Raw genomic sequence first — 27,707 nt, forward strand, 5'->3', positions numbered from 1 at the left:
ACATCGGCGTAGTTACTCGATGATATTTTATAAAACTATAGGAACACATGAAGAACCAGGTCTTGATAACAAAGTCATGTTCCACGTAAAAGACTTCGCCAAACGTGCGGCAAGCAACGAGAGTGTTAACTTCGTCTTACGACGCGCTAATATTCGCGAACGTATTGGGGAAACTTACGAATGTAGCGAAGATCCACGTCGTTGCGAGGCAAGTAGAAGCAGGAAGCAGGTAGAAGGAGTCGAAACGTAACGTCACGCTAGCGACCGGAAGACTCGGGGTGCGCGAGCCTGAGGAAACTTTGCAGGAGGAATGAGATCGTACCTGCCGCTGCGCGGAAGGCGGACATCGCGTGCAATGTCAGTTGTTTTCAGCATATTACGTGCGTCTCGCGACAATAGGGCGGCCAACCGAGGGTGCGGGGGTTCCAACTCGGGAGAGACACGATCGTCCAATGCCAGACTGCTTTTCGCTGGTTCAGTCCGTACCTGGTTTCCTGACCCGCTTGCATGACAGCCATTTAACGAGCATGATACCCCGCGTCAGCGAATATTCGCGTTTCACGACCGCTCGTCCCCGCGGTGAACTAAGGCGAGAAGCTAAGTCGCTCGAGTCTTCGGCGCGGAGTCGTTCGGTCATTCATTCTTCGAGTTTTGCCATCGCGCAAGCGGGAGATTGCCATTAATCTGCTGTCTAAAAATTTAATCGACGTATTTAATTCCCTTTATTATATTTATAATCGACAAACAGACACACGTGCATCTATCAACAAGACATTATATGAAAGAGTAAAAAACACAGCGGTGTAAGTCAAATTTTTAAAAATATTTTCTCGCGTGCATAGATGCAATTTATATATTATACAGATTGCACACAAGAAAATATTTTTAAAAATTTGACTTACACCACTGTGGTTTTTACCCCTCCATATATATTTGCTTCTGAACAAAAATTATTATTTAAAAAGGGAAATTACATTGAAATTCCTAATAGAAGAAAATATGTAAATATTTTTTGGTATTGTGAACAGAAATGACTACTCCGGAAGCACCGCTCGACTTTCGACTTGAATACATCGGCGGTTTCGTGCAGAAGAGTTTGAAATTAAAGCCGGAAAAATGGGGAAGATTATTACTGACGGAAGACTATCGAAACGTGGTGTTGGATTTCTTGGACAAACCGTTACCAGTTGCTCTTTTTGTCGTTTTAACACCGAATGCGCAATTAGTGGCATCGTCCAGTTTTCCCATACCGTGCCAGAGAACAAAGGGTGAGTTCTTCATGATTGCAATTTGTTGTATCACGACTGAATGATCAGAAATATTTTAACAATAATTAATAATCTCCAAGAACTTTTTATCCCGCTTCAACGATGATTTATTTATCGTGAGTATATTACGAGCATTTATATTAAAGAACAAATTTATGTCATTAATGTAGGAGTTTACGCAATCAAGGTAAAGGAAGCGCCATTACCAAGAGACAAGGAAGGATGTTCAGCTATGTTAATCGTGGGAGATCTATCCCACCGAATTGTCGACCAATTGGCTACGTTAGTAGATAATATCGTCGCTCCACTTCTCACCAAGCCGGAAAATCACAAAGACTTGCCGGAAATAGCGATTCACGACATATGTAAGCACGTACACGCTCTCCGTGGTACGTTGTACCAGGTAATAAAGCAATCGATATAATTAAGTCTTTTAAAATTCTACCTTTTCAAATAAAATCTTTAATAAATAATATTACGCTTGAATGCACAGGTAAAAGGTCAGGTAAATGGACGAACGGTACTACCGATGCCAGCAGGTCTCGAAAAGGTGGCGGAAGTCGAGAGATTGGTTTCTACAGAGGGACCGCAAGCGGCTGATCTGTATCTAAAAAGTGCTATAGAGGGTGTGGTGATTAAGTGGGCTTACTTGGTGAACGACGTGGTCACTCACGAATCCAGCGTCGCGTTTGAAAACGGACAAAACCCAACGCCCAACATCGAACTGGAGTACTGGTCTGCCAGATTGGCGAATTTGAGGTATCGAGTAATAGACGACATACATTTTTCATATGGCACTTTTATAAGACAGTCGAATGCACTTTTCTTTCATTTATAGTACAACGCGTATATTATATACAGTAAAAATATTTATTATCGCGCTCATCTTGCAGATACATCTACGATCAACTGCAAGAGGATCGCGTGAAGAAGATGGCGACAATTCTCGAGAAAACTGACAGCGCGTACTTCCCCTGTTTCCGCACGTTGTTCGACAATGTCGTCTCCTCCTTGGCCGAAGCGAAGGACATATCACTGTACTTGACACCTCTGGCGAAGTGCTTCAAGTCCGTGGAAGAGATCGACTTCGCCGAAGCTAAGCCGCTGATGGCAATTCTCGTACACTCGCTCGGATTAGCATGGGCAAATTGCAAGAGTTATCAAAGCTCTAGTAAACTCATCATTATACTCCGGCAGATATGCAACTTATTGATACAGGAGGCACGTCGATTTCTCGACCCGACGTCGATATTTCAGAGCGATGTCGACGAAGCTCTCCAGCGCGTTAAAATATCGAGAGGTAATAACCATTTGTTAAGTTATCCTCTTACATTACATCGAAATATGAAAAATCATCAATCTATCAATAAGTGCAGAAATTTTCAAGTGCTAGATTTGTTAAATAACACATTATTGATTAAATGTTATAAATTTTTTGAAAGAATATGTTTTTCAATCAGGAGTACTGGAGGAGTTCAAAAAACAGTTCGAATTGAGAAAACACATGCCTGGCTTGAAACCGGAGGCTCCACCTTGGACATTCAATTCAACCGCCGTCTTCACTCGTCTCGATGCTTTCCTGAAACGGCTGGCGGATATCGAGTGGCTGTTCGATACCGTCCTTGAATTTTCCAAGTTGGAGAAGATTGAAATAGGTGGCATTCTCGGACGGTCTTTGAGCACGAGGATCATAAGCGTGTTCAAAGAATTCCAGCAGCTTTTCGTCTCGTTCACCGTGAGGGCCAGCGACGTTCTCGAGCCGGACGACGAATCCTTCGTCGTCGATTGCGCTAAGTTTGCTGAATCCATTATCGACCTCGACAGTAAACTGGCAGCGATTCTGTGCCAGGCTTTCGACGACTGCGGCAATCTTGAAAGTGTTTTCAAGGTTTGTAATTCATTTGCTTTTCTTAGCACAATGGATTTCAAATGTCCGAAACGTAAAAGATGCTCGTTTCTAATTATTATCAGTTGATAAATATCGTTGGGTCAGTGTTGGAGCGTCCTGTCATACGAAAACAATTCACTAATCGATACACCAGGATTCTCGAGCTTTTAAACATGGAACTTTCGATAGTGGAAGTTCTGTTCAATCGCGGTAGCAGAGGTGCTCTGATTGATCTACCGCCTTTGGCAGCTGCCTTAACGTTCACCAGCATGTTGCGGCAGCGTATCAACTTGCCGGTACAATCGTTCAAAGCCATGCCGCATCCGTATGTATCAAAAATTTGTTTAACTTTATCTTCTAGATAGAATTCAAAGAGTGGTTCGTATTTTTATGTAGAAAATTGTATAAAATTTGAAGAGAAAAATAAATATCTCTTCAATAATCTGATAGTTACCTATAACATCTTTCATTTGCAGAATCGTTCACAGCGACGAAGGTAATAATATAATGGCACGTCACGAAAGATTAATAAAAATATTTGCCAATAAAGAAAACGATCTTTTCACTGAATGGGCGCGTACGGTACCGCAAACTGTTGACGTTGGTCTCAACCGTCATCTGGTTTGTAGAGAGAACAATATTTTGCTATTAAATTTCGATCCCGATCTTCTCGCAATATTGAAAGAAGTGACCTATTTGAAACAAATGTCGCATTCCGATATTCCCGAAGAAGCAATTAAGGTACATAGTCTTAAATACGTGCTTTAAGTAAAACGAGCAAAATCATGTCTTCGTGCTCGGAATTTTTTTATTTTTACGGAAATTCGTCGTTACTACGTGGTGTTTAATTATTTCCATTTTATATCGCATTGTTAGGTATCCGAGAGCGCGGAGACGTTCAGAAAATTTCGCACGATGCTAGGTAGAACGGTGGATTCGTACAACAACATACATAAAACAACCAAGCGTGTTGAGTTTGATCTAATCGAGTTGGAAGTAGCGCGAATCGATTCCCTGATATCTCGTGGAGAAGATGAGCTATGCTGGAGATCAGACGGGCTTCTGGAATATATAACGGAGTTAGGTGATCTCGTGGAGGGGCTGTGGAAGCGCATGAAGTCCGCCCAATCGAACGTGGAGAAGATTAGAAACATTTTGGAACCTTGGACGAAAACGCCCCTCATAGAACGGAAGGACCGTCGTAAGGAGACATTGCTGGCCTTGGAAGATCGTCCGGAAAAAGTATCGAAACGTTACGCGGAGATCACCAAGGGCGCTGAGCAGATACACTCGATATTGGAAGAAAATAAAACGCTCTTTCAAATTAACGAGACCGAACAGGAAGCTTGGCAGGAATACGTGAAGTATATTGACGACATCGTGATCGAGTCCCTTCGAAAAGCAGTTGGTTGCTCTTTAGGTTTATATCCATTTTTAAATTAAGAAAAAGCCACATTTAATGACACGGAAAATTTAGTTAACGTCTCTTCATTAATCATCAATCGATTTAATAAAATCGAATATCTTTTTATCATCGTTACACTTAGGCTACTTGGCGGAAAGTATGGATCCAATCGGTCAGTGCGAGCCGTTACTTGAAGCAAAATTAGAGCTCAGGGAACCAGATTTGTATTACATGCCATCGTTGGAACCCGAAGATCCAGATGGGCTTGATCAGTTAATTCTCGGCATGTTAAATGACATTACCGGCATGGCCGGTTTGGTACCAAGATTAAAAAATGATTCTGTAGGATATGCTGAAGAATTAGCATCTGACGCAGACATGAAGGGAATGAAAGACGAGATATTGACAAGCGTAGCTACTGCCGTAGAGGAGGCTACTGACTTTTGTAGTAACTTTGAAGGTATGATTGTAACAATCTAGTTTACAATAGTTTTGATTTGAATGAAGTCTTTAATAACTACTCTCAGTATCTTTTCGACAATAATTCGTCAAAAATCTCATATAACATAATATAATTTTCAAAGAGTTACAATTTTACATTAAACATTTATCATATAAATTATATATCTGAGAAAATTAATTTAAAATTAAAATTGAAATTAAGAAATGGATTCTAAAACATTCTCTATTTTCCTTATTCCGAAATATAAACTAATAATTACACGCATTGTTTTTTAAATCTTTAAATGCAACGCTTCAATGTTCGATTAGGTTACGCCTATTTATGGTTGGATGATAGGGATGTTGTGATGCAACAATTTCTCGAGTACAGTCGGCAATTGTCAGTGGAAGAAATGGACATGGTGGCGGCTCAGGACCCTAAAGGTCCGACGAAGTCACCGCCGAAAATGGAGCAATTCCGCGAACAAATTGACCTTTACGAGGGCCTCTATCTCGAGATCGAGGAAATGGATCTGTCCAAAGCATTTTGCGGCTGGTTCAGAGTAGATCTAAGACCCTTCAGACAGTCGGTACTGAATACGGTGTGCAAATGGTCGAGCATGTTCAAAAAACATTTGGTCGATCGTGTAACAAGCAGCCTTTCTGATCTGGGAACGTTCATAAGGTATACTCTCACATAAAACGTATGTAATAATTGTAATATAATTCAAATATCTCAAAATTCAATGTAAGATCTCATTTCTAAGTACAACATTTAAATCATTATTTTTCTTAACTCGCATATTTTTTAATTTTAATCATTATCATCATTTATGGCTTATCTCTTTAATCTATCGTATTCGGTTTCCAGATTAGCGGACGAGGGATTGTTACAACAAGTACAACCGGGCGATTATGCGGCTCTAGTTAGCGTAATGGGCTACCTACTGCAGGTGAAGGAACGCCAGCCAACTACGGACGAGATGTTCCACCCATTAGAGGAAACCATTGAGTTGCTCAAGTTCTACGATCAAGATATACCCGAAGAAGTAAACGTGCTGTTGCAAGAGTTGCCGGAGCAATGGGCAAACACGAAAAAACTCGCTCTTATGGTGAAGCAGCAAGTTGCGCCATTGCAGGCAGGTACGTAAGATAAAACGCTACCGACGTTATTATTAAGCTGACAATACTATTGTCAATCGACGAAGTATTTTATTTAATTAAAAACATACAGATAAGAATATTCACACATTTTTTTTTAAATTAGTAGTAGCGCACCTAATATTTGTTACCTAAAAACAAAATTTTTTAGAATTTAGTTTTACGTTTAAATATTATACAATATTATTGCAACATATTATATAACCATTCCTACCAATCATTAAATATAATAAAGATGTATGAAAATAATAGGCGAAGTATCGAGAATTCGCGGTCGGATTTCCGCGTTCGACATCACAATAAGTCAGTATCGAGAGGCATTTCGACGATACCTGTTCTTTAAGTACGACTGCAAGAATCCGTACGAGCTGTCAGACGAGGCCCACAAAGAGATCGCGATGCTGGAATGTCAAATGAAGGATATACAAGAATCCGCCTCGCTGTTTGAAGTGACGGTACCCGAATTTAAACAGCTGAGGCAGTGCAGGAGGGAGCTGAAGATGCTTAAGCAGCTCTGGGATTATGTAAATATAGTGCAGAGTAGTATCGAGGGCTGGAAGACGACGCCCTGGAGGAAAATCGACGTGGAGAATATGGACATCGAGTGCAAGAAGTTTGCGAAGGAGATACGTGGTTAGTAGCTAAGAAATTGTCCGCGCTCCCGAAGGATTCCCTCGAATTGCGCGGTTTTATGTCCTGAATATATCTTTATAAAATATTACTGTTCTTCGCGCTCCCTCTTTCGCACAACTCAAATTACCGTTACGCAAGGTACAGCTGTATTTTATTATCTGCGAAATCATGCTAAAATGTTTTCCTAAATTAAAACGGTACAATTTTTATCTCATCGGATATATTTTGTCGAGTAGCACTGGACAAAGAAATGCGGCCATGGGACACCTACGTATCGTTGGAAGCGACGGTGAAGAATATGCTTACGTCGCTGCGTGCCGTAGGGGAGTTGCAAAATCCAGCTATTCGAGAGAGACACTGGCGACAGCTGATGAATAGTACTAAGGTATCGCTGGAAATCGCAGAGCGGATGTTTAATTCATTTCCCTACGGTATAAACTCGTGCAAATTAGGAGATATACTTGATATCTTTAGCTGAAAGAAGACATAAATTCATACAAGCTCAACGCCCTACCTATTTATATTTCTAACATTTTTAATTATGCTACTATCATCACGTTTGATATAATCCTGTAAAATTGTATATAATGCGAGTGTGTGTAATCACATGAAATCATACTAGACTTAGTTGCACCGCTGTATATATACGCTATCGGTGTTACAGAAATTGGGCAACATGACTCCAGAAATGACCGTAAGTCCGCTGTACATACGCACGTGGAACTTAGTTTTAAACTACATTCTCATTTTTATATTTTCAATAGTTAAATTTTCGTATGACAAAATCAATCTCGGCACGATAGATTTTCATAAGCGCGCACTGTTACACGTCATAAGTGTACATTATTTTGTAAGCATGGCTACAACGCAGCATGCGATGACACGCTGGTTAATATAAAGCTAGGATTTTAGAATTTTATTATTCGCAAGATTCATATTTATATAAGCCTGTTTGAATGTGTTTATCTGAGTTAATGCTGATTTTAATATAAATTTCGCATTTAATAATAAAATAAAAATAAGAATAGCCACATTTAGCATCGCTAGAAATCTGATAAACCGCTTATTTATAGTCGCCATCATTCTTTCATTATGTAAGTTTCTCATTATTCATTCATTGTATGAATCATTGTACGATTTTTTAATAAATTTGCTAATAAATACAGAAAGTCACATATTTTACGTTATTTAGCAACTTCCTACATCACTCTAAATTATATTATGAATTAAAGTAAGTCACACGACCGATATAATAGCTTTTTATAGAGAAAATGCAGCTGAGATCGTCAGACGATTTTTTTATACATAGGTTCGTTTTGTAATGGACGAATCGACGACTCTAGCCGATCTGCTCGAGTTGAATCTCCACGAATGCGAGGAGGAAGTTAAGAATATAGTGGATAAAGCAGTTAAGGAAATGTCCATGGAAAAATACATGAAAGAATTGAATGTTACGTGGTCGAAAATGGAATTTGAGCGGGAAGTTCACGCTCGCACGGGAGCTACTTTAATAAGAGCTAGTGAAGAATTGATTGAGACTTTAGAGGAAAACCAGGTTACTCTTAATTAATATTTCAACTTCAACGCTAGACCATTTAAACGTTTCCAACTTGCAATCAATAATAGAAATATCATCCTGATATTTAAAGATAATTTCCTTCCTAAAATTGCAGGTGCAATTACAAAATTTGATCACTTCGAAATTTATCGCGCACTTCCTGGAGGAGGTGTCGTCGTGGCAGAAGAAATTGAGTATCGCCGATCAAGTGACGACGATCTGGTTCGAGGTTCAACGTACTTGGATGCACCTCGAAAGCATTTTTATGTCGTCCGAGGATATTCGACGGCAGTTGCCGGTGGATGCTGAGCGATTCGATCGCATCGACAAAGAATTTAAGGAGATGACGGAGGAGATGGCGAAAACGCCGAACGTCGTCGAGGCAACAAATAAGGACGGTCTCGTGTCCACTTTGGACATTTTGCAAAAAGGGCTCGTGTTATGCGAGAAAGCCTTGGCGGAGTATCTCGAGACCAAGCGTCTCGCTTTCCCGCGATTCTACTTCGTCTCTTCTAGCGATCTGTTGGATGTACTCTCGAACGGAAACCAACCGGAAATAGTGGCGAAACACTTGACAAAGTTATTCGATTCTATGGCGCGTCTGAACTTTGACACTAAAGATACCTCGGTAAAGCGCGTCCTAGGTAAATAATTAATTTCGGGTAATATTTAGTGTTAAATATTAGTCATTTAACTTTTCACTTATATTTCAGGCATGTTTGCTAAAGACGGCGAATACGTGGAATTCGCAAACTGCGAGATGATTTGCGAAGGTCCCGTGGAAGGATGGTTGAATCGTCTTCAGAAAGCCATGCGCGTGTCCATCCGGCATTACTTCAGCGAAGCGGTTGTGTTGTATGAGGAAAAGCCGCGAGAGCAGTGGCTGTTCGATTATCCGGCCCAGGTGTCTCTCTGCGGCACGCAGATTTGGTGGACTACCGAGGTCAATATGGCCTTCGCGCGTCTCGAGGAGGGCTACGATAACTCGATCAAGGACTATCTGAAGAAGCAGATCTCGCAGCTGAGCACTTTGATCACGCTACTGATAGGAGAATTGACTAAGCAGGAGAGGCAGAAGGTCATGACCATTTGTACGATCGACGTCCACTCCAGGGACGTCGTGACGAAGCTGGTGCAGTCGAAGGTGGAGAGCGCGCAGGCCTTCCAATGGCAGAGTCAGCTGCGACACAGATGGGACGAGAAGGAAAAGGATTGCTTCGCAAATATTTGCGACGCACAGTTCAAATATTCTCACGAATACCTGGGTAATACCCCCAGGTTAGAACACGCATTATATTTTACTTAATATCGGTACGTTTTCATCGATCACTGATGTAATGTGTATAATACGTTTATTTGCTCCCAGATTGGTCATAACGCCGCTAACGGACAGGTGCTACATAACTCTGACGCAATCTCTGCATCTTATCATGGGTGGTGGTCCAGCAGGACCGGCCGGAACCGGAAAAACCGAGACCACGAAAGATCTGGGCAGAGCTCTCGGCATAATGGTGTACGTGTTCAACTGCTCCGAGCAGATGGACTACAAGTCCTGCGGTAACATATACAAGGGTCTGGCGCAAACCGGCGCGTGGGGTTGCTTCGACGAATTCAACAGGATCACTGTCGAGGTGCTCTCGGTGGTCGCCGTGCAAGTGAAATCGATTCAAGACGCCATCAGGGATAAGAAGGAAAAGTTCAACTTCATGGGCGAGATGATAGCTCTCGAGCCGACCGTTGGCATATTCATCACCATGAATCCCGGTTATGCCGGTCGTACGGAACTGCCAGAGAATCTGAAGGCGCTTTTCCGTCCCTGCGCCATGGTAGTGCCCGACTTCGAGCTGATATGCGAGATAATGTTAGTAGCGGAAGGATTTCAGGATGCGAGAGTTCTCGCGAGAAAGTTCATCACGTTGTATACATTGTGCAAGGAGTTATTGTCCAAACAGGATCACTATGATTGGGGTTTGAGGGCGATAAAGTCGGTTTTGGTAGTCGCCGGGAGCTTGAAAAGAGGCGATCCCGGCAGACCGGAAGAAGAGGTATTAATGCGAGCCCTGAGAGACTTCAACATTCCTAAAGTAGTGTCGGACGATCTGCCAGTCTTTATGGGACTGATAGCCGATTTATTCCCGGCATTGGACGTTCCTAGAAAAAGAGACGTCGAGTTCGAGAAGATGGTTAAGCAAGCGGCCACCGATCTAAGTCTGCAACCGGAAGACGGTGTCATTCTCAAGGTCGTGCAACTCGAGGAATTGTTAGAAGTGAGACACTCCGTCTTTATCGTAGGTATAGCTGGTTCCGGAAAGACTCAAGTTTGGAAGACGCTATTTAAGACTTATCACAATATGAAAAGAAGGCCGGTCTACAACGATCTCAATCCCAAGGCTGTGACCAACGACGAGCTCTTCGGTATCATCAACCCGGCGACGCGGGAGTGGAAAGACGGCCTCTTCTCGGTGATAATGAGAGAGCAGGCCAACTTGGGCGGCGAACATCCGAAGTGGATCGTCCTGGACGGCGATATCGATCCAATGTGGATCGAATCGCTGAATACCGTTATGGACGACAACAAAGTTCTGACGTTGGCCAGCAACGAACGAATCGCCCTCACACCGGCCATGAGATTACTCTTCGAAATATCGAATCTGAGAACCGCTACACCCGCCACGGTCTCGCGTGCCGGTATCCTGTACATAAATCCGCAGGATTTAGGGTGGAATCCGTACGTGACCAGTTGGGTTGAGAAGCGATCTTCGCCGAACGAGAAGTCGAATCTGGTCATGCTATTCGACAAATACATCCCCACTTGTCTCGAGACTCTACGAACGAGATTCAAGAAGATAACGCCCATAGCCGACATGGCGCACGTCGAGATGCTGTGCCATCTTCTTCATTGTCTCTTAAGACCAGAGCTGACGACCAGCGACTTCCACAAGGATCATTACGAACTTTATTTCGTGTTCGCCGCCGTCTGGGCCTTCGGTTCTTCCATGTTTCAGGATCAAACTGTGGATTATCGAGTAGAGTTCACTAAATGGTGGACCAACGAATTCAAGCAAGTGAAATTTCCGTCGCAAGGAACGGTTTTCGACTATTACATCGACAACGAGACGAGAAGTTTTCTTCCCTGGACGGAACGTCTCCCGAAGTTCGAGTTGGATCCGGAGCTGCCACTGCAAGCCGTTCTTGTCTACACGTCGGAGTGTATCAGAATAAAATACTTTCTCGACTTGTTGATGCCGGAGAAACATCCGGTAATGTTGGTCGGCACGGCTGGTTGCGGCAAGACTGTCCTGATCGCCGAGAAACTTCTTCAACTTTCTGAGAATTACGCGGTTTCCAACGTACCGTTCAATTTCTACACTTCATCCGAAATGCTGCAGAAGATCTTGGAGAAATCATTGGAAAAGAAAGCGGGCAGAAATTACGGCCCGCCGGGAAACAAAACCTTAGTGTATTTCATCGACGACATGAACATGCCGGAAGTGGACGCGTACGGCACCGTTCAGCCTCACACGTTAATTAGGCAACACTTAGATTACGGTCATTGGTACGATCGAACAAAATTAACCCTGAAGGACATTCATAATTGTCAATACGTCAGCTGCATGAATCCGACCGCTGGATCGTTTACGATTAATCCGAGATTGCAAAGGCATTTCGCTGTATTTGCCATCAGTTTCCCAAACGTGGATTCTTTGACGATGATATATACATCCATTTTGTCGCAGCATCTCGCGAATGTAGAACACAGGTAATATTGGAATGGATAATCAAATTCTCTACATATCAAATATACACTCACAATAATTGAATATCGTTTATCGAATAACATTGTAATTTGTAATTCTCGAAAATTATTCGATTATTGTTATAATGCTAATTAACGATAATACTAATCAGGTTTCCTGTAAGCGTCACTGAATTATGCTCCAACATCGTGCAAGCAAGCATTCAACTGCATCACCGTTGCGCTCAAATGTTTCTACCGACAGCCGTGAAGTTCCATTATATCTTCAATCTCCGTGAACTTTCCAACTGTTTTCAAGGTTTATTGTTCAGCGGCAACGAGTGCTTACAGTCTTCGGTGGATCTAATTAGGCTCTGGATGCACGAAACTCAACGCGTCTACGGAGATAAGCTAACGGACGAGAAAGACATCGAAAGTTTTTTGAAACTACAACTCGATATTCTGAAAAAGAATGTGGAGGAAGTGGACGAGAGCGCGATTCTGGAAAAGCCTAACATTTATTGCCATTTTGCAGGTCCACATTTTTTAATTCTGTTTTAATTTTCTGTTACAAATACCTTTACAACGTTACTAATATCCAATTTTAATTTTTCAAGATTTAATAATCAGCATTTACCTTTTTTAAATAAAGATATATAATTTTTCGGAAATTACTAAAAAGATCGCGCAATGTTTAGGAGGCGTTGGAGAGCCGAAATACATGCCCGTCAAGGATTGGCCGACTTTACATCGGCTATTGTCAGAAGCAATGGTCAGCTATAACGATTTGGTGGCGGCCATGAATTTAGTGCTTTTCGAGGACGCTATGATGCACGTATGTCGCGTAAATAGGATTCTGGAATCGCCCAGAGGCAGTGCGCTCTTAGTGGGTGTAGGTGGTTCCGGTAAGCAGAGTCTTTCGCGATTAGCAGCCTTCATAAGTTCACTGGAGGTCTTCCAAGTTCAGCTGAAGAAGGGCTACGGAATAACTGATCTGAAATTGGAACTCGCCGCTTTGTATTCGAAAGCAGGCTTGAAAAATTTGGGTCTCATGTTCTTGATGACAGACGCGCAAGTGCCGAACGAGCAATTCTTAGTACTTATCAATGACATGCTCGCGTCCGGAGAAGTTCCCGATTTATTCGCCGAGGACGAAGTGGAGAATATAATAGCAGGTTTGAAAAACAATTTTAATTAAAACGCTGGATACATTAAAATAGATAAAATAATCGCGCGCGTAACATTTCACAAAAATATTTTTGTTATTTAGTTCAATATTTGTCAAATCACTTTATTAGTATTATTATTCATTATTATTATTATTTGCTAAAATCGTTAAGCATTAGGTAGATAGCGTTAATATATCTTATTAAATTTTATCAGGGGTTCGTAACGAGGTGAAAGGCGCCGGTATGTTGGACACACGCGAAAATTGCTGGAAGTTCTTCATCGATCGCGTTCGCCGACAACTCAGGATAGTATTATGTTTTTCTCCCGTCGGTTCGACACTGCGGGTCAGATCGAGAAAATTTCCGGCAATCATAAACTGCACAATGATAAACTGGTTTCACGAGTGGCCCCAGGAGGCATTAATGTCTGTATCGAAAAATTTTTTGCAGGAACTGGTGGAGCTACCAGAAACTTACAGGTATAGAATAATATGCTAATGTGAACAGAGATAATATATACAGCTCAAAATATAAGAAATACGTTCTTTCTGATAGAGAATCAGCTGCCAAATTTATGGCCCACGCACACACCAGCGTAAATATAGCCAGCCGTCATTATCTGAGCAGCGAGCGTCGTTACAATTACACGACCCCGAAGTCTTTCTTGGAACAAATAAGTTTATACATCAAATTGTTAAAAACAAAAACTTCCGAACTACGTGCTAGAGTGGTTAGATTGGAAAACGGCTTGGACAAATTGAGATCAACGGCCGTACAAGTGGATAAGTTGAAAAAGAAGTTGGCCGTACAAGAAGTAGAATTACAGCAGAAGAACGACGCGGCAGACGCTCTAATTGCCATAGTTGGTGTCGAGACAGAGAAAGTTCAAAAAGAGAAAGCGATAGGTTTGTAACATCATTAATGATATATAAAAAATTATACAGTTCTATACTATTTAAAGATAATTTAATTGAAAAATGTTATTTAATTTAGCGGACGAGGAGGAGTCCAAAGTGGCCGTAATAGCCGAGGAAGTTTCGAAGAAGCAAAAAGACTGCGAGGCGGACTTACTGAAAGCCGAGCCTGCTTTGCTGGCCGCGCAGGAAGCTCTAAATACTCTGAACAAGGCGAATCTAACGGAATTAAAATCATTCGGCTCGCCTCCCGGCGCTGTAACTAACGTCACTGCCGCAGTCATGGTCCTCTTGGCACCGGCTGGCAAAGTAGCTAAGGATCGCAGTTGGAAAGCCGCCAAGGTATTGTCAAATCAATTGGAACAATTCGAGAGAGAACATTTCTCATCGTGATTTCATCTGAGCAACAAGTCATTTTCTTTGTTTTCTCCATAAAGATCGTGATGGCGAAAGTGGACACCTTCTTGGATTCCCTGATCAATTATGACAAAGAGAACATACATCCTGAAGTAATTAAAGCGATACAGCCCTATCTCAAGGATTCCGAATTCGAGCCCGAGTTCGTAAGATCCAAGTCAGCCGCCGCGGCGGGCTTATGCGCCTGGGTGATCAATATCATCAAGTTCTACGAAGTTTTTTGCGACGTGGAACCGAAACGGAAGGCACTCGCACATGCGAACGCGGAGCTGGCTGCAGCTCAAGATAAGCTTAGTGGTATCAAGCGAAAAGTAGTCGTAAGTGAACGTCAATATCAAATATTTGATTCCATGCCTCAAAGTTTCAAAAAGTTCCATAAACACACACACACACACACACACATATATATATTTCACATGCAATGCTTTATTATGAAAACAGTTTGGATAACCGATCTCTTTTTTTCAGTCTTTGGAAGAGCAGCTGGCAAAGTTAACGGCGGACTTTGAGCAAGCGACATCCGAGAAATTAAAATGCCAACAGGAAGCCGATGCCACAAATTCAACAATCGCGTTAGCGAACAGATTAGTCGGCGGTCTGGCGTCCGAAAATGTTCGTTGGGCCGATTCAGTCGCCAAGTGGGCATTTTTTACAAGCATTTTGTTTATTTTATAACGTTATATAAACAAAGTAAAAAATGCAAATATTTGTAGCTTCATGCAGCAAGCATCGACGTTACCCGGCGATGTACTATTGGTGACGGCTTTTATATCCTACGTGGGTTGTTTCACAAAACAATTCCGACAGGATTTGCAAAACAAGCAATGGTTGCCGTTCATGCGCACCGTGGAACCGACAATCCCAATTACCGAAGGCCTGGATCCCCTCTCGCTGCTAACGGATGACACGCAAATCGCCAAATGGAATAACGAGGGATTGCCGAACGATCGAATGTCGACAGAGAACGCCACGATACTGACCAACTCCGATCGTTGGCCGCTAATGATAGATCCACAGGTATCAAGAAATTATACGAAATATATCAGAGGAAATGATAGAAAATCGAATTCAATTCAATAAAAAAATTTTTTACAGCTTCAGGGTATAAAGTGGATCAAGGAGAAGTACGGAGACGAGCTAAAAGTGATCAGATTAGGTCAACGTGGTTATTTGGACGTGATCGAATTATCATTAGCAAACGGATCTACAGTCCTGCTGGAGAACATCGGGGAGTCTGTAGATCCCGTCCTGGATCCTCTGCTCGGCCGAAATTTAATCAAGAAAGGCCGAGCCATTAAGATCGGCGATAAGGAAGTGGAATACAATTCCATGTTCAGATTGTTGCTGCACACGAAACTGGCTAATCCCCATTATAAGCCGGAAATGCAGGCGCAAACTACGCTGATTAATTTTACGGTGACGAGGGACGGCTTGGAGGATCAATTGCTCGCGGAAGTCGTTAAGGCGGAGAGACCAGATTTAGAGGAGTTGAAGGCGGAGCTTACCAGGCAACAGAATGACTTTAAGATTACTCTCAACAGTCTTGAAGATTCGCTTCTGTCGAGGTACAAATTTGTCATTAAACAATTAAGATTTATAAACTACTCATATACACGATAAATTATATACGATGCATTTCACTCAAAAATGTTTGCTCAAAAGCTTGGTTCTAAAATAATAATAATAATAATAATAATAATTTTTTGTAAATATTATAATTCATACATTATAATACTATTTTTTCTTTATATATATATTTTTTACTAATTTATTTGCAGCCAGTGATATGTGAGTTCGTCAAATAAATAAGTGTACTTGACGAGCAGTAAATATATGCAATGTATATAATTATTAATTTTAATGTTATCATTTTAGGCTATCATCAGCCGGCAGCAATGTCCTCGAAGACACATCTCTCGTGGAGAATTTAGAGACTACTAAGCGTACTGCCGCGGAGATCGAGACAAAAGTTACGGAGGCTCACGGCACCAGCCGACAGATCGACGCGGCTCGCGAACTATATCGGCCGGCAGCAGCGAGAGCCTCGTTGCTGTACTTCATTCTAAACGACTTGAACACGATCAATCCTATCTACCAATTTTCGCTAAAGGCCTTCAGCGTAGTATTTCAAAAGGCGATCCTGAAGGCCAATCCCGCGGCCGACGTTGCGGGAAGAGTGCAGAATCTGATCGAGTGCATCACGTATTCGGTCTTCATGTACACCAGTAGGGGACTCTTTGAGTGCGACAAGCTGATCTTCGCCTCGCAAATGGCTTTTCAAATCTTATTGGTGAGAAACGAAGTCACGGCCAGCGAGCTGGACTTCTTCCTGAGATTCCCTATAACGCCACACGTCACCTCGCCGGTCGATTTCCTCACCAACACCAGTTGGGGCGGCATAAGAAGTCTCGCTACGAGGGAGGAGTTTCGGTACGCACGATGAGAAACTGTTGTCCCGTTGTCGCTTTAGCTATACCCACTTATCCCGCTTGTTTGAAGGAATTTGGACCGAGACATCGAGAGTTCCGCCAAACGCTGGAAAAAGTTCGTGGAGTGCGAGTGCCCGGAGCGCGAGAAGTTTCCCCAAGAGTGGAAAAATAAGACGGCTATACAACGTCTGTGCATGCTGAGAGCTCTGAGGCCGGACAGGATGACGTATGCCATCGCAGCATTTATTGAGGAGAAGCTCGGCGCGAGATACATCGAGGCGAGAACGGTGGAGTTCGCGAAATCTTTCGAAGAGACTAGCCCGAGCACTCCCATTTTCTTTATTCTGTCGCCCGGAGTAAATCCACTGAAGGTTATTACGGAATATTTCCTTTTACCGTTTTTCTTATACATAACGCAGTTTTCAAAAATAATTTCTAAAATTTGTTCACACCAATAAAAATCAGATTATTAGATTCAATTTATGAAATAGCGAGAAAATGAGACAGAATAAAATAATAAGACAGAAAATGTCTTATTTTGTATATTTATTCAGGATGTGGAGGATCTAGGGCGTCGCCTTGGTTTTATGTCAGATAATCAAAATTTCCATAATGTGTCCCTCGGTCAAGGACAAGAAACGGTGGCCGAGCAGGCTATAGACGTAGCAGCCAAAAATGGGCATTGGGTAGTGTTGCAAAATATACATTTAGTAAAAAAATGGCTTCCACTATTGGAGAAGAAATTGGAAATGGCCGCGGAAGGTTCTAATCCCGATTATAGAATGTTCATGAGCGCAGAACCGGCTAGTACGCCAGCCGGCCATATAATACCTCAAGTAAGAATATTCTTATATTTCTACCTTACATTTTTAAAATAAAGATAATTAATTTAAAAATTTTGTTTTATTTATTTTATTCCATAAAATAAATTTTATTTTATTTTATAAAATTTGTAAACAGTAAATTTTTAATTAATTGTTTAAATGTAACAGAAACTTAACTCAATAAACTTAATATTTGTTTATCGATATTGTTTCATTACTTTTAGGGTATTCTGGAATCATCGATTAAAATTACAAATGAGCCACCCACCGGCATGCAAGCTAATTTGCATAAAGCTCTAGACAATTTTACTCAAGAGACTTTAGAAATGTGCTCTAAAGAAGCCGAGTTCAAAGCAATTTTATTCTCTTTATGTTACTTCCACGCAGTCGTTGCGGAACGTCGTAAATTCGGACCCCAGGGTTGGAATAAAATATATCCCTTCAATGTGGGAGACTTGAATATCAGTGTCAGTGTGCTTTACAATTATTTGGAAGCAAGTCCGAAAGTACCTTGGGAAGATTTAAGGTTAATATATATTTATATTTTTAAGATCAATAATAAATAAGATAAATGGGTTAAATACACAGCATAATTTATTAAAAGTTATGTAGAATTAATGAAGCTACGTACGTAAATATATAGTTTAACTTAAAATTATTCCTCAAACTACGAATAAAAGAATTTAATAATTAATATTTTTAAAAAGGTATCTCTTCGGAGAAATTATGTATGGTGGCCATATAACAGACGACTGGGACAGAAGACTTTGCGTATCCTATCTTGAAGAATTAATGCAGCCTGACCTGATCGACGGAGAATTGCAACTGGCACCAGGTAAACTAGCAGACGCGTTCGGTTATTTAATATTAATGAAGGATAATATTTTTAAAAGTTACGAATCACCTTGCATTTCAGGTTTTCCCGCGCCCCCTAATACAGATCTAGTCGGTTATCACACATATATTGACGAAGCTATACCACCGGAATCACCATATTTATATGGATTACATCCAAATGCAGAAATCGGCTTTTTAACGATGACGGCTGAGAATTTATTCCGAACAGTTTTTGAGATGCAACCGCGTGATACTGGTGGTTCGGGAGGACAAACAGTTACCAGAGAAGAGAAGGTGTTATTATATATATGTATATTTCTTTGCAGATATATTATATGCAGATATAAATGTCTCATACGTCGTATTTATCTCGCAGGTAAAGCAAGTATTGGACGAGATAATAGAGAAGCTACCCGAGGAGTTCAACATGACGGAGATTATGGGAAAGGTGGAGGAACGGACACCTTACGTAATCGTCGCCTTTCAAGAATGCGAGAGGATGAATTACCTGACGACCGAGATCAAACGATCGCTGCGGGAATTAGATCTGGGCCTCAAGGGCGAGCTCACCATAACGTCGGACATGGAGGACCTGGAGAACGCGTTGTTCTTCGATCAAGTTCCGCCGGTATGGGCTAACAGGGCTTATCCGTCTTTATTGGGCCTGACTGCTTGGTTCGTCGATCTGCTGCTCAGGATCAGAGAGCTGGAAACATGGTCCACGGATTTCGTTGTGTGTACACAGAGTATACAACGACGGCACGCTCTTACAGACAGAGCTGACGTAACGCGATAAAATTAATCCTTTTCCAGTTACCGGCGTCGGTGTGGCTCGCCGGGTTTTTCAATCCCCAATCGTTACTCACCGCCATCATGCAATCGACAGCTAGGAGGCACGAGTTGCCGCTCGACAAAATGTGCCTTCAGTGCGACGTGACCAAAAAGAACAAGGAAGAATTCACGTGAGTAGGAAAAATAATTGGACGAAAGTTCAAGTTTCCACGGGTATAATCTACGCGGTCGCGAGGAGCAGAATAGTTGTCGCCCGTTAAGTCGATTCGTTCTTGTATATCGAGCCGAGGAGTGACTTTCTTCCCGATTCGTTCGCGTTAGGTCAGCGCCGAGGGACGGGGCCTACGTTCACGGAATATTTATGGAAGGCGCGCGATGGGACGTCCAAACAGGAATCATCGTCGACTCCAGACCCAAGGAATTATACCCGGCGATGCCGGTGATTAATGTACGCGCGATCACGCAGGACAAACAGGATTTGAGGAACATGTACGAGTGCCCGGTGTACAAAACACGCACGCGTGGCCCGACATATGTATGGACGTTTAATTTAAAAAGCAAGGAGAAACCGGCCAAGTGGACGTTGGCCGGCGTGGCTCTCTTGCTGCAAACCTAGATAGAATAATTGCCGTTATATTTAGCAATTAGTCCGACGTTGGTTGCTTAAGTAATATTAATAAATGTATTGACATCGCGATTGTACCTGTTCGCAAGGAGATAAACATTAAATCATTTTTTTGTCGAATATTTTTGCTGGTGATCTTCGTTACGTAGATAAGGCGGTATTTTAGACTTCTCTTTGTTGTATGAAAATCGTAAAAATATTAGTCGGAATTAATTAATTAAGATTAATATAATTGTTCTTATTTAGTTATAATAAAATTCTCCTTGTTATATTTTTACATTCTAATAAAGATATAGCACTGTAGATGTACCAATAGTTTATGTGTAATCATTCAGACATTATACTCTTAAATCTGAGATAAATTTGCTCTTTACTCGCAAGACGATGTTTCACGCGACTCGATTCCGCAATTACGACATATAAAGAAGAGAACGATTCGACGGCAAATCCCAGACGGTCGATCGTAGGTGGGGTGCTTCGAGGTCGACTAATCGACCGAGAGTTAATAAAACGTAGGAGGAGAAACGATGCGAGGTCTCCGAGGAGTATCCGGCCCGTTTCACGAATCGGCGTTCAGTTTTCCGCGACAGAGGAAAAAGGAGAAATTATCCGTCATTCGTCGTAACCGGGAGCCCTCCCTGAAGACGTCGGAGATCAATACCGGTACCCCCGGAGTAAACAAAAGCCGATGCCTATATCCAGCTACAAAGTGTCGGTCAATTTAATTTAGTGCCGAGTCCCGAGATAGGGATACGAGGGAAGAAGGGAGGAAAATATATCCGCATGAAGAACACAAAGGTCTCATAATTTTGATATCGCCGGTATCAAAAGTGCATAGCGAAATAAATAAAATTTTCGATTTTTTACCGTGTGCCACAGCCTTTGAAGTATCGTTCTCGTAGAATGAGCGAGAAAAACTCTTAAAATGAAATTAAAAGATATTCACGCGATTACTGAATCGTCTGTCTGCATTGTTTCATGCACAGAGGTCTGCAGCATTATTATTATTGCATTCCGGCCTCCCTAATGATTCGGACACACAGCAAACATACAGCAGCACTGCTAATAGTACGATCTGCACAAAGTCAACTCATGAATCCCATCGGACAGAAGGGGGACAAAGAAAAAAATTATCGTCCCTTTGACGGTTCCCGGTGATTGGCTCTCGGACACCCTCCTCCGTGATACGTGGCGGATCGATCGGCATCCGTGCACCGGCTTCAATCACGGTTTTCATTAAGCCGCGCTGGACGGCGGAGGGTGTAAGAGCCGCTCGAATAGCTGATGTTTCGCGTGTCAGGCGGAACGAGAGGAAGCTTCTGGTTTCAGGACTTGCGCTTCTGGCACGGACTTCGAAAGAAACTTCAGCGCTTAATTGGGCATCAGCCACTCGTTAGGCGATATCTCGAAAATTGCGTCGGCTTTGTTGCTGAACAAAGAATAGGGGAAAGAAAATAAAGAGAGAAAGAAAGAGAGGGAGAGAGACAGAGAGAGAGAGAGTGACTAAAATATTCTGAAATTTTGTTAATATATTCTACGGAATATGGATATTATCTAACATGCGATAACGTACTTTCAGTATTACGGGAAATAGCATGTTAATTTATACATCATTAACTTTTAATATTGTTATAATCACACTGGCTGTTGTCAGTATTATGTTTATATCATACGCAACAAATTGCGTAATTTTTATCTCGCAATTAATTTAGTTACGAGTCAATTAGTAAATATATTGTTTATTATAGACTGTTAATTATCTTACAATATAATTGAAGAAAAGAGTCATTAATATATTCTAAGAGCACGTTTAATACTCGTCTTCCACGTATTGAAATTATTAGTACATTTTCTGGAAAGTGAAACTTATATAAGCTTGAATTCTCAGTAAGAACTCGTTAATAAAGATCCTTGAAATAAGAGTCTTCGAAAAGAATCGAAGTTTGCATTGACGGAGAACCCAATAGGTAATCTTCTCGTTTTAAAGACTCCGACCTTCGATCCGTTCACAACAATCTGTTTCATTCAACCTTACTGTTAATGAGCTCGTTTAATGTGAAAATTATGCGTAATGCCACATTGATCTTGAGCATCTCATTAGTCGATAAACGAGAATACTAATTAGGCATTTGTTAGCATGACAACTCTGTTGTCAATACGATTTCGTGTCGCTTCGATTCTTACGATCACAACGGAGCGTGTCGATTTCGATTTAAGATTGATAAAATCATTCATAATCCAGTAACAGAAGCGACACTTTAGAACAATAAGCCGATTCTGTCGTGTCATTCTGTAGTTTTAAAATCTAAATATACTTTCTTCTAATAATTTGTAAACATGGATAGCAAATTAGTAAGTTTAATTTAATTCAAAAAGTGTGATCGGTAAAAGTGTGATCTCTTTATTAATTGCATATGACCTATATTAAATATAAAGTATTTAAAATTTTTTTGTCTACAAAATATCAAAGCCTTTATCTTATTCTTAGTTACTTTTTAAATTATCCTACTCAATCGTATTTCAGATTTACTGAAATCTTTGTTATGATCAAGAAATGCAATGCAGATATCTGAGAGATTTTGAATTATCTCACTTTGAGTCATTATGTTAAACGACAAAAGGTTTCAGGTAAAAAATGAGTAAATTTCTTTTCCATTAACGTAACGAGAGATACGCACACGATATGCAAAGTAACTTGATGTATCGTGTTAAGCCCATTCTACAATAGCCGTAAAAGTATGCGTTAAGACGTAAGCAGTAAAAATTGACCAACTACAGTCGATCATTCTTGGATTGTAAAAACCCCATTAGTCAATAGCTTACTGCTTACGTCTTAACGCATACTTTTACAGCTATTGTAGAATGGGCTTTATATATGGGTGCGATTATTCGTTGGAAAGTTTGCCCACTTTGTTTACTCGATACAAGAAATTCGCCATAATATTGTTTAGGGAAAGGTCCATGGTCATCGTTAGCATGAGGGGGAGTTAATGGTTCCTTTGTTTCGTCCTCAGAGCAGGCGACTTTCATTTTTCATCGGCTTCGGCGCGGCTGGGACCGTCGCTTCTTTAGCGAGTTAATCATTTTTAAAGGACCGACCGCAGGTGACGGTGCGTCATACTCGTCGTGACCGTGATATTAAAGGACATCAGGCATTCCTGCCTAGAATTAAATTTCTCGGGCGGGGAAAAGCCCGAGTTTAGACAGTCACCCCGGTTGCAGAGGGGTAATGAAACGCCACGAGAGCTGTCGCGCAATTTGTTTTGCATACGGACGACATTTTTCACTTCGTGGAAGAGTGCCCGACGTTTCAGCTCTCAAGTGTCTCTCGGATGCCTGTGTTGCACTCCTTAATCCTAATAGAGATTCCAGCAAATCTGAAATACGATTCGGTCGTGTATATTCGCGGATATTCTCGGGGCACACAAATGAAATTATCATTTTACTGCGACATAAGGTCTAAAAATATTTTCATGTATCTTTTTTTTACACGGTATCTACAGTTCGTCACGTTCGCTGGAGCGGACGTCACGAGAGTAAGCCGCGATAAAAATTCCTCAGATACTGAGATGCTCGACGCTTTGAAAGAACAGCACGTGCTAGATATAATTTTCCAGTCTCTGCAAATCTTCTCATTAATGGAAATATAAAATATCTTGTTTAAGGACGCGCGATATCGCACGTTTCTTTCTTTTCAATCTCGCTTTTTCCGAACTTTACAACAACTGGCTGTGAAAGAATGTAGAAAGAAAAAATGCAGCTGCGGTTTGAAATTCGCACGTTCTTGTGTTCTTGCGTGTTTCGCAAAAATTATTGATCGGAGATACAGATATAATAACGGGGTATGGAGGTATTAATTAAGGGCATTTGCGAAGAGCGGATTTGAACGGTGCGGGTGGATATCGTGGAGACGGTCGACGTAGCTAACTAGAGAGACCTTTGAGCACCGACTTCGGCACGGGAGATCTGTAAACCAATTAGTGACGCCTCGTCGATACGGAGGGCTAAGTCGTCCTAACCGGATCGTTCGGTTGAACTGCTTACTTGATTACATGACGTTAGTTAGCGTCACTGTAGTCGCCCGTCGACCACAGGTGATACCCCTAAATTCCGATCACGTAAAGATCCGCCAATTTTTGGTGCTTGGGAACACTTCTGGGCTGTCACTGATGTCGGGAAGGCAATTTTTTGGACCGAAACGAGTCTCCTGGCCACAATATTTTCGCTTGGGTCGGTATAATTCACGGGAAATCAGACTAGAATAATGAAAAACTCTGTCCTTTAATTTCATAGAGTAATTATTTCAATCAGCTCGTTCAACGAATTATTCAGATTCGGACGAGAAGATTGAATAAAGATTTTACCGTGCGAAATATGCGGAATATTTACACTGCAAAAATAATAACCTCCATAATAATGGCACGAAACAGAGAAAGCAGAGTATAGAAGAGATTTGTTTACACATCCTTGCCTTGTAAATATCCTTTTATTAAGTCGCGCAGAATGCATCATAGAATGTGGCGTAATAGTAAGAATATAGGGGAGGACTTATAAACTCCGGAAATTGTAAACTCCTGTATATATTGCGAACGTATCCCGGCGAGGGTCACTCGATATACACCGCGCTCCGAGCCGTACGTGCGTTCATGCATCCCTCGGGAGATTACAACAAAAACGTGGGGGAAGATAGCACACAGTGGGGCCGCTACCTAAATTCGAACTACGTGTATATTCGGGCGAGATACTTTTTTTTCTCTTCACCCTACGCACGAATGCCCACGGGGCGTTATCATTGCCCTATTAAATTCAAAAATTACTTTTTTTCAAACAATATGTATATTCACGCGGAGCACGATGATGAGCCAACTAACTGCGGTTGGCTCTTGTACACGCCGTCCTCGTATTCGGCTGCAGCTACACATATCTAGTGTGTAAATTATGCGACCTGAATTTCTGTCTGTATCAAACAGAAATTTTTAAAAATGAATAACAATAAACTTATTTACCTATTTCTCTCGCAACGAAAACGCGATAGAAATAATATGGGGTAGGTTGTGCTGCGGGGGTGCTGTGAATCTACAGAAGATACTTTTCCCCCTTACGTTGAAATACACTCGGGACGCGGCAAGTTATTCGATAGGTTCGAGCCTTGCCAAACAGTGGTTGGTCCGATTGTGTACTTTGACTTTCTCTCATTGTTCTCTTTCCCTCCTAGTGTTCGGGAGAGTGCTTTGATATTGCCCTAATTAAAGGCAGAAACTTAATTGTACCGGTGATGTTACTCGATCCACCAGAGCACGGTGCGCATTATTTGTGACTTGCTTCGTGTTTTTCAGACAATAAAAAAATCGTTTATTGGTACATAATTTTTCATTATCCCGCACTATTGTGTATACGTCAAAGCAATGTTTCAGAATTCGCTTTCTTCCGTCTTTTTATAGTCGACGTTTTAATTTCACATTCATATAGTCATTATTTTCATTTCGTGTTACTACGCACGTTCCCCATTTTCAGCTGTGTCCATGCATGTGGAAATTCGAATCTTTGATGTGTTCTCTCTCTCTCTCTCTCTCTTTCTCTCTCTCTCTCACGCTCTTTCTCTCTCACGCTCTCTCTCTCACGCTTTCTCTCTCATCCTCTCTCTCTCACGCTCTCTCTCTCTCTCTCTCGCTCTCTCTCGCTCTCTCTCTCTCGCTCTCTCTCTCTCTCTCTCTCTCTCTCTCTCTCTCTCTCTCTCTCAACTCCATTAATGCTAACGTCGGAAATTTTGAATCCGCTGCTTTCTAAGCATGCAAATACCACTTCAGCTTTTAAAGACAATTTGGCATGCATCCCGAGGTCGTTTTTACTATCTTCCTCCCTATGTACTTAAACCTTGACTAATGACGCGAGTACCTATCTCTCCTCTCACGGAGATTTAAAAGTATTTGACAAGAATTCTCTATCTTGAAAAGAAATTATATTGAAATGTCTCTTATGTCTCTGTTACCAAGCTATTTTTACCATTACTGGAAAACAATCGAAAAAAGAAGGACGGTTAGCTCAGCGTTGCGTCAGAGATGTTTCGCGTGTCATTTGCGCAAATTTATGTCGAATTTATGCCGGCACACACGCAAGACGACAGTCATAGAACTACTAACTCCGAATCTGGCAAACACAATTTGCTATTTCAAACTATATCTACATATTCAAGACGTATCGTATTTTAAATGCAACAGCGAAATTATGTCGCGCTGCTGAAGCGAAGCGTATCGCGACAATAACAGAAAATGAATTATAACGCCGGTGAGGCGTTAAATACTGACGAATCTTCGACAAGTGTAGCTTGTCGCGCGATAATCAACATGATAATTGCGCCTTCGTCGTTGCGAATACTCGCGAGTCCCGGCTTTCATTGCGCCGTTCCGACAATCGCGCGGAGGAAATATCGCCAGCTAATATTTGCGCGCGTCGACCGACCGGGTCTGGATCCACAGCCCGAGGGGGTTCTTGGAGGTGGAGCGTTTATCGTTAATGCGATTAAGTCGATGCGTGATTCATTCAGTGCCGGGCTCTAATAACGCCGTGAGGAAAGGCACACGTGTTATCGGTCTCCGCGAGGCTAACCGGCCGGCCGATCCATCTTCCGAACGACGCCGACGCTTGAATTTCTTTCACGACCGTCTCTCCGGAGAATCGCCAGCGCGCGAGAGATACGCGTCTAGATCTAGATAATTAACGCTCTCCCGGCGGGTCATTTCATCGTGCGGCGTGTAACTTCCGTGGCGAGCGACCGAGCGTATTGAACTTTGTTTAATTTGCGCTCGAACACATCCGACGGCAACGGCGTTTCCTAACGAGTTCGCGTATCCTTTCTCCATGGAAATGAACTTTTTTTTTGTAATATGTGATTTATGTTAGATAATCAACTTTTCCAGCGAGCTATTTCATCCGTGCACCATGCAGTCTACTGCGTAGAGACTTCATTAAACTAATCTGTTTTCGATCATACGAACGTCAATGTGTCTTCTAACGAGAAGTTCGAATCCTTTCTCCATGGAAATAAATCATTTTTGTATCATGTGATTTATGTTAGATAATTAGTTTCTCCAGACATTTCATCGTGCAACATGCATTCTACTTCATAGAAACCTCATTAAAATAATCTGATCTAATATCAATGTATTTTCTAATGAGAGGTTCGGATATATTTTCACGAAAATAAATCTTGTTTATAATTTTAGATAATCAATTTTTTTAACGGGCTATCTTATCGTGCAACATGTACTTCGTAGGAACTCGTTAAATTAATCTGTTCTCGATTATATTGACACCAATGTACTTTCTAATGAGAATTTCGGATTTTTTCTACATAGAAATTAAATTTTTTATACAATTTCTGATAGACATTTTTTTTCTTTTTATGTACATATTAATAATTTAGACTTTTATTATATATTATATTATATATTATTTATTAACATAATTATTATTTGTATTAATAATTTAATTTATTAATCGCGATAACGAAACATTTAGGGGACTTTATTAAATCCCTATATATGTACAAAGAGATCCAGCCGAGTTCCATCGCACGTGTTTGCGTTTGTGCAGAAGAGTATGGCTACAAC

General features: G+C 41.4%; 1 protein-coding gene across 1 annotated transcript; it reads left to right on the plus strand.

Moving 5' to 3' along the window:
* Window positions 1-211: 211 nt before the first annotated feature.
* On the plus strand, window positions 212-20,406 carry Dhc93ab (Dynein heavy chain at 93AB). The gene is made up of 37 exons (XM_071778532.1): window positions 212-803; window positions 1,029-1,268; window positions 1,439-1,671; window positions 1,762-2,027; window positions 2,162-2,568; window positions 2,729-3,156; window positions 3,240-3,481; window positions 3,633-3,897; window positions 4,033-4,576; window positions 4,704-5,021; window positions 5,333-5,687; window positions 5,874-6,145; window positions 6,416-6,796; window positions 7,033-7,181; window positions 7,461-7,490; window positions 8,106-8,351; window positions 8,470-8,998; window positions 9,068-9,632; window positions 9,721-12,114; window positions 12,264-12,625; window positions 12,789-13,265; window positions 13,474-13,738; window positions 13,815-14,164; window positions 14,253-14,515; window positions 14,611-14,907; window positions 15,059-15,228; window positions 15,304-15,607; window positions 15,686-16,155; window positions 16,466-17,020; window positions 17,090-17,390; window positions 17,574-17,855; window positions 18,068-18,369; window positions 18,551-18,678; window positions 18,760-18,974; window positions 19,057-19,413; window positions 19,494-19,642; window positions 19,794-20,406. Exons 2-37 carry the CDS (start codon window positions 1,031-1,033, stop codon window positions 20,086-20,088), a joined length of 13,404 nt encoding a protein of 4,467 aa, XP_071634633.1. The 5' UTR covers window positions 212-803; window positions 1,029-1,030; the 3' UTR covers window positions 20,089-20,406.
* The last annotated feature ends 7,301 nt before the right edge of the window (window positions 20,407-27,707 follow it).

The sequence above is a fragment of the Temnothorax longispinosus genome, chromosome 5 (assembly GCF_030848805.1).
Source record: "Temnothorax longispinosus isolate EJ_2023e chromosome 5, Tlon_JGU_v1, whole genome shotgun sequence".
NCBI classification, from domain to species: domain Eukaryota; kingdom Metazoa; phylum Arthropoda; class Insecta; order Hymenoptera; family Formicidae; genus Temnothorax; species Temnothorax longispinosus.

What these genes read in the sequence shown, in the direction of transcription:
- Dhc93ab (XM_071778532.1), top strand. Translation starts at nt 1,031, where the DNA reads ATGACTACTCCGGAAGCACCGCTCGACTTTCGACTTGAATACATCGGC. An exon ending in CATTTATTGCCATTTTGCAG is followed by an intron (nt 12,626 to 12,788) that starts GTCCACATTTTT and finishes CGCAATGTTTAG; the next exon opens with GAGGCGTTGGAGAGCCGAAA. An exon ending in TCAAAAAGAGAAAGCGATAG is followed by an intron (nt 14,165 to 14,252) that starts GTTTGTAACATC and finishes TATTTAATTTAG; the next exon opens with CGGACGAGGAGGAGTCCAAA.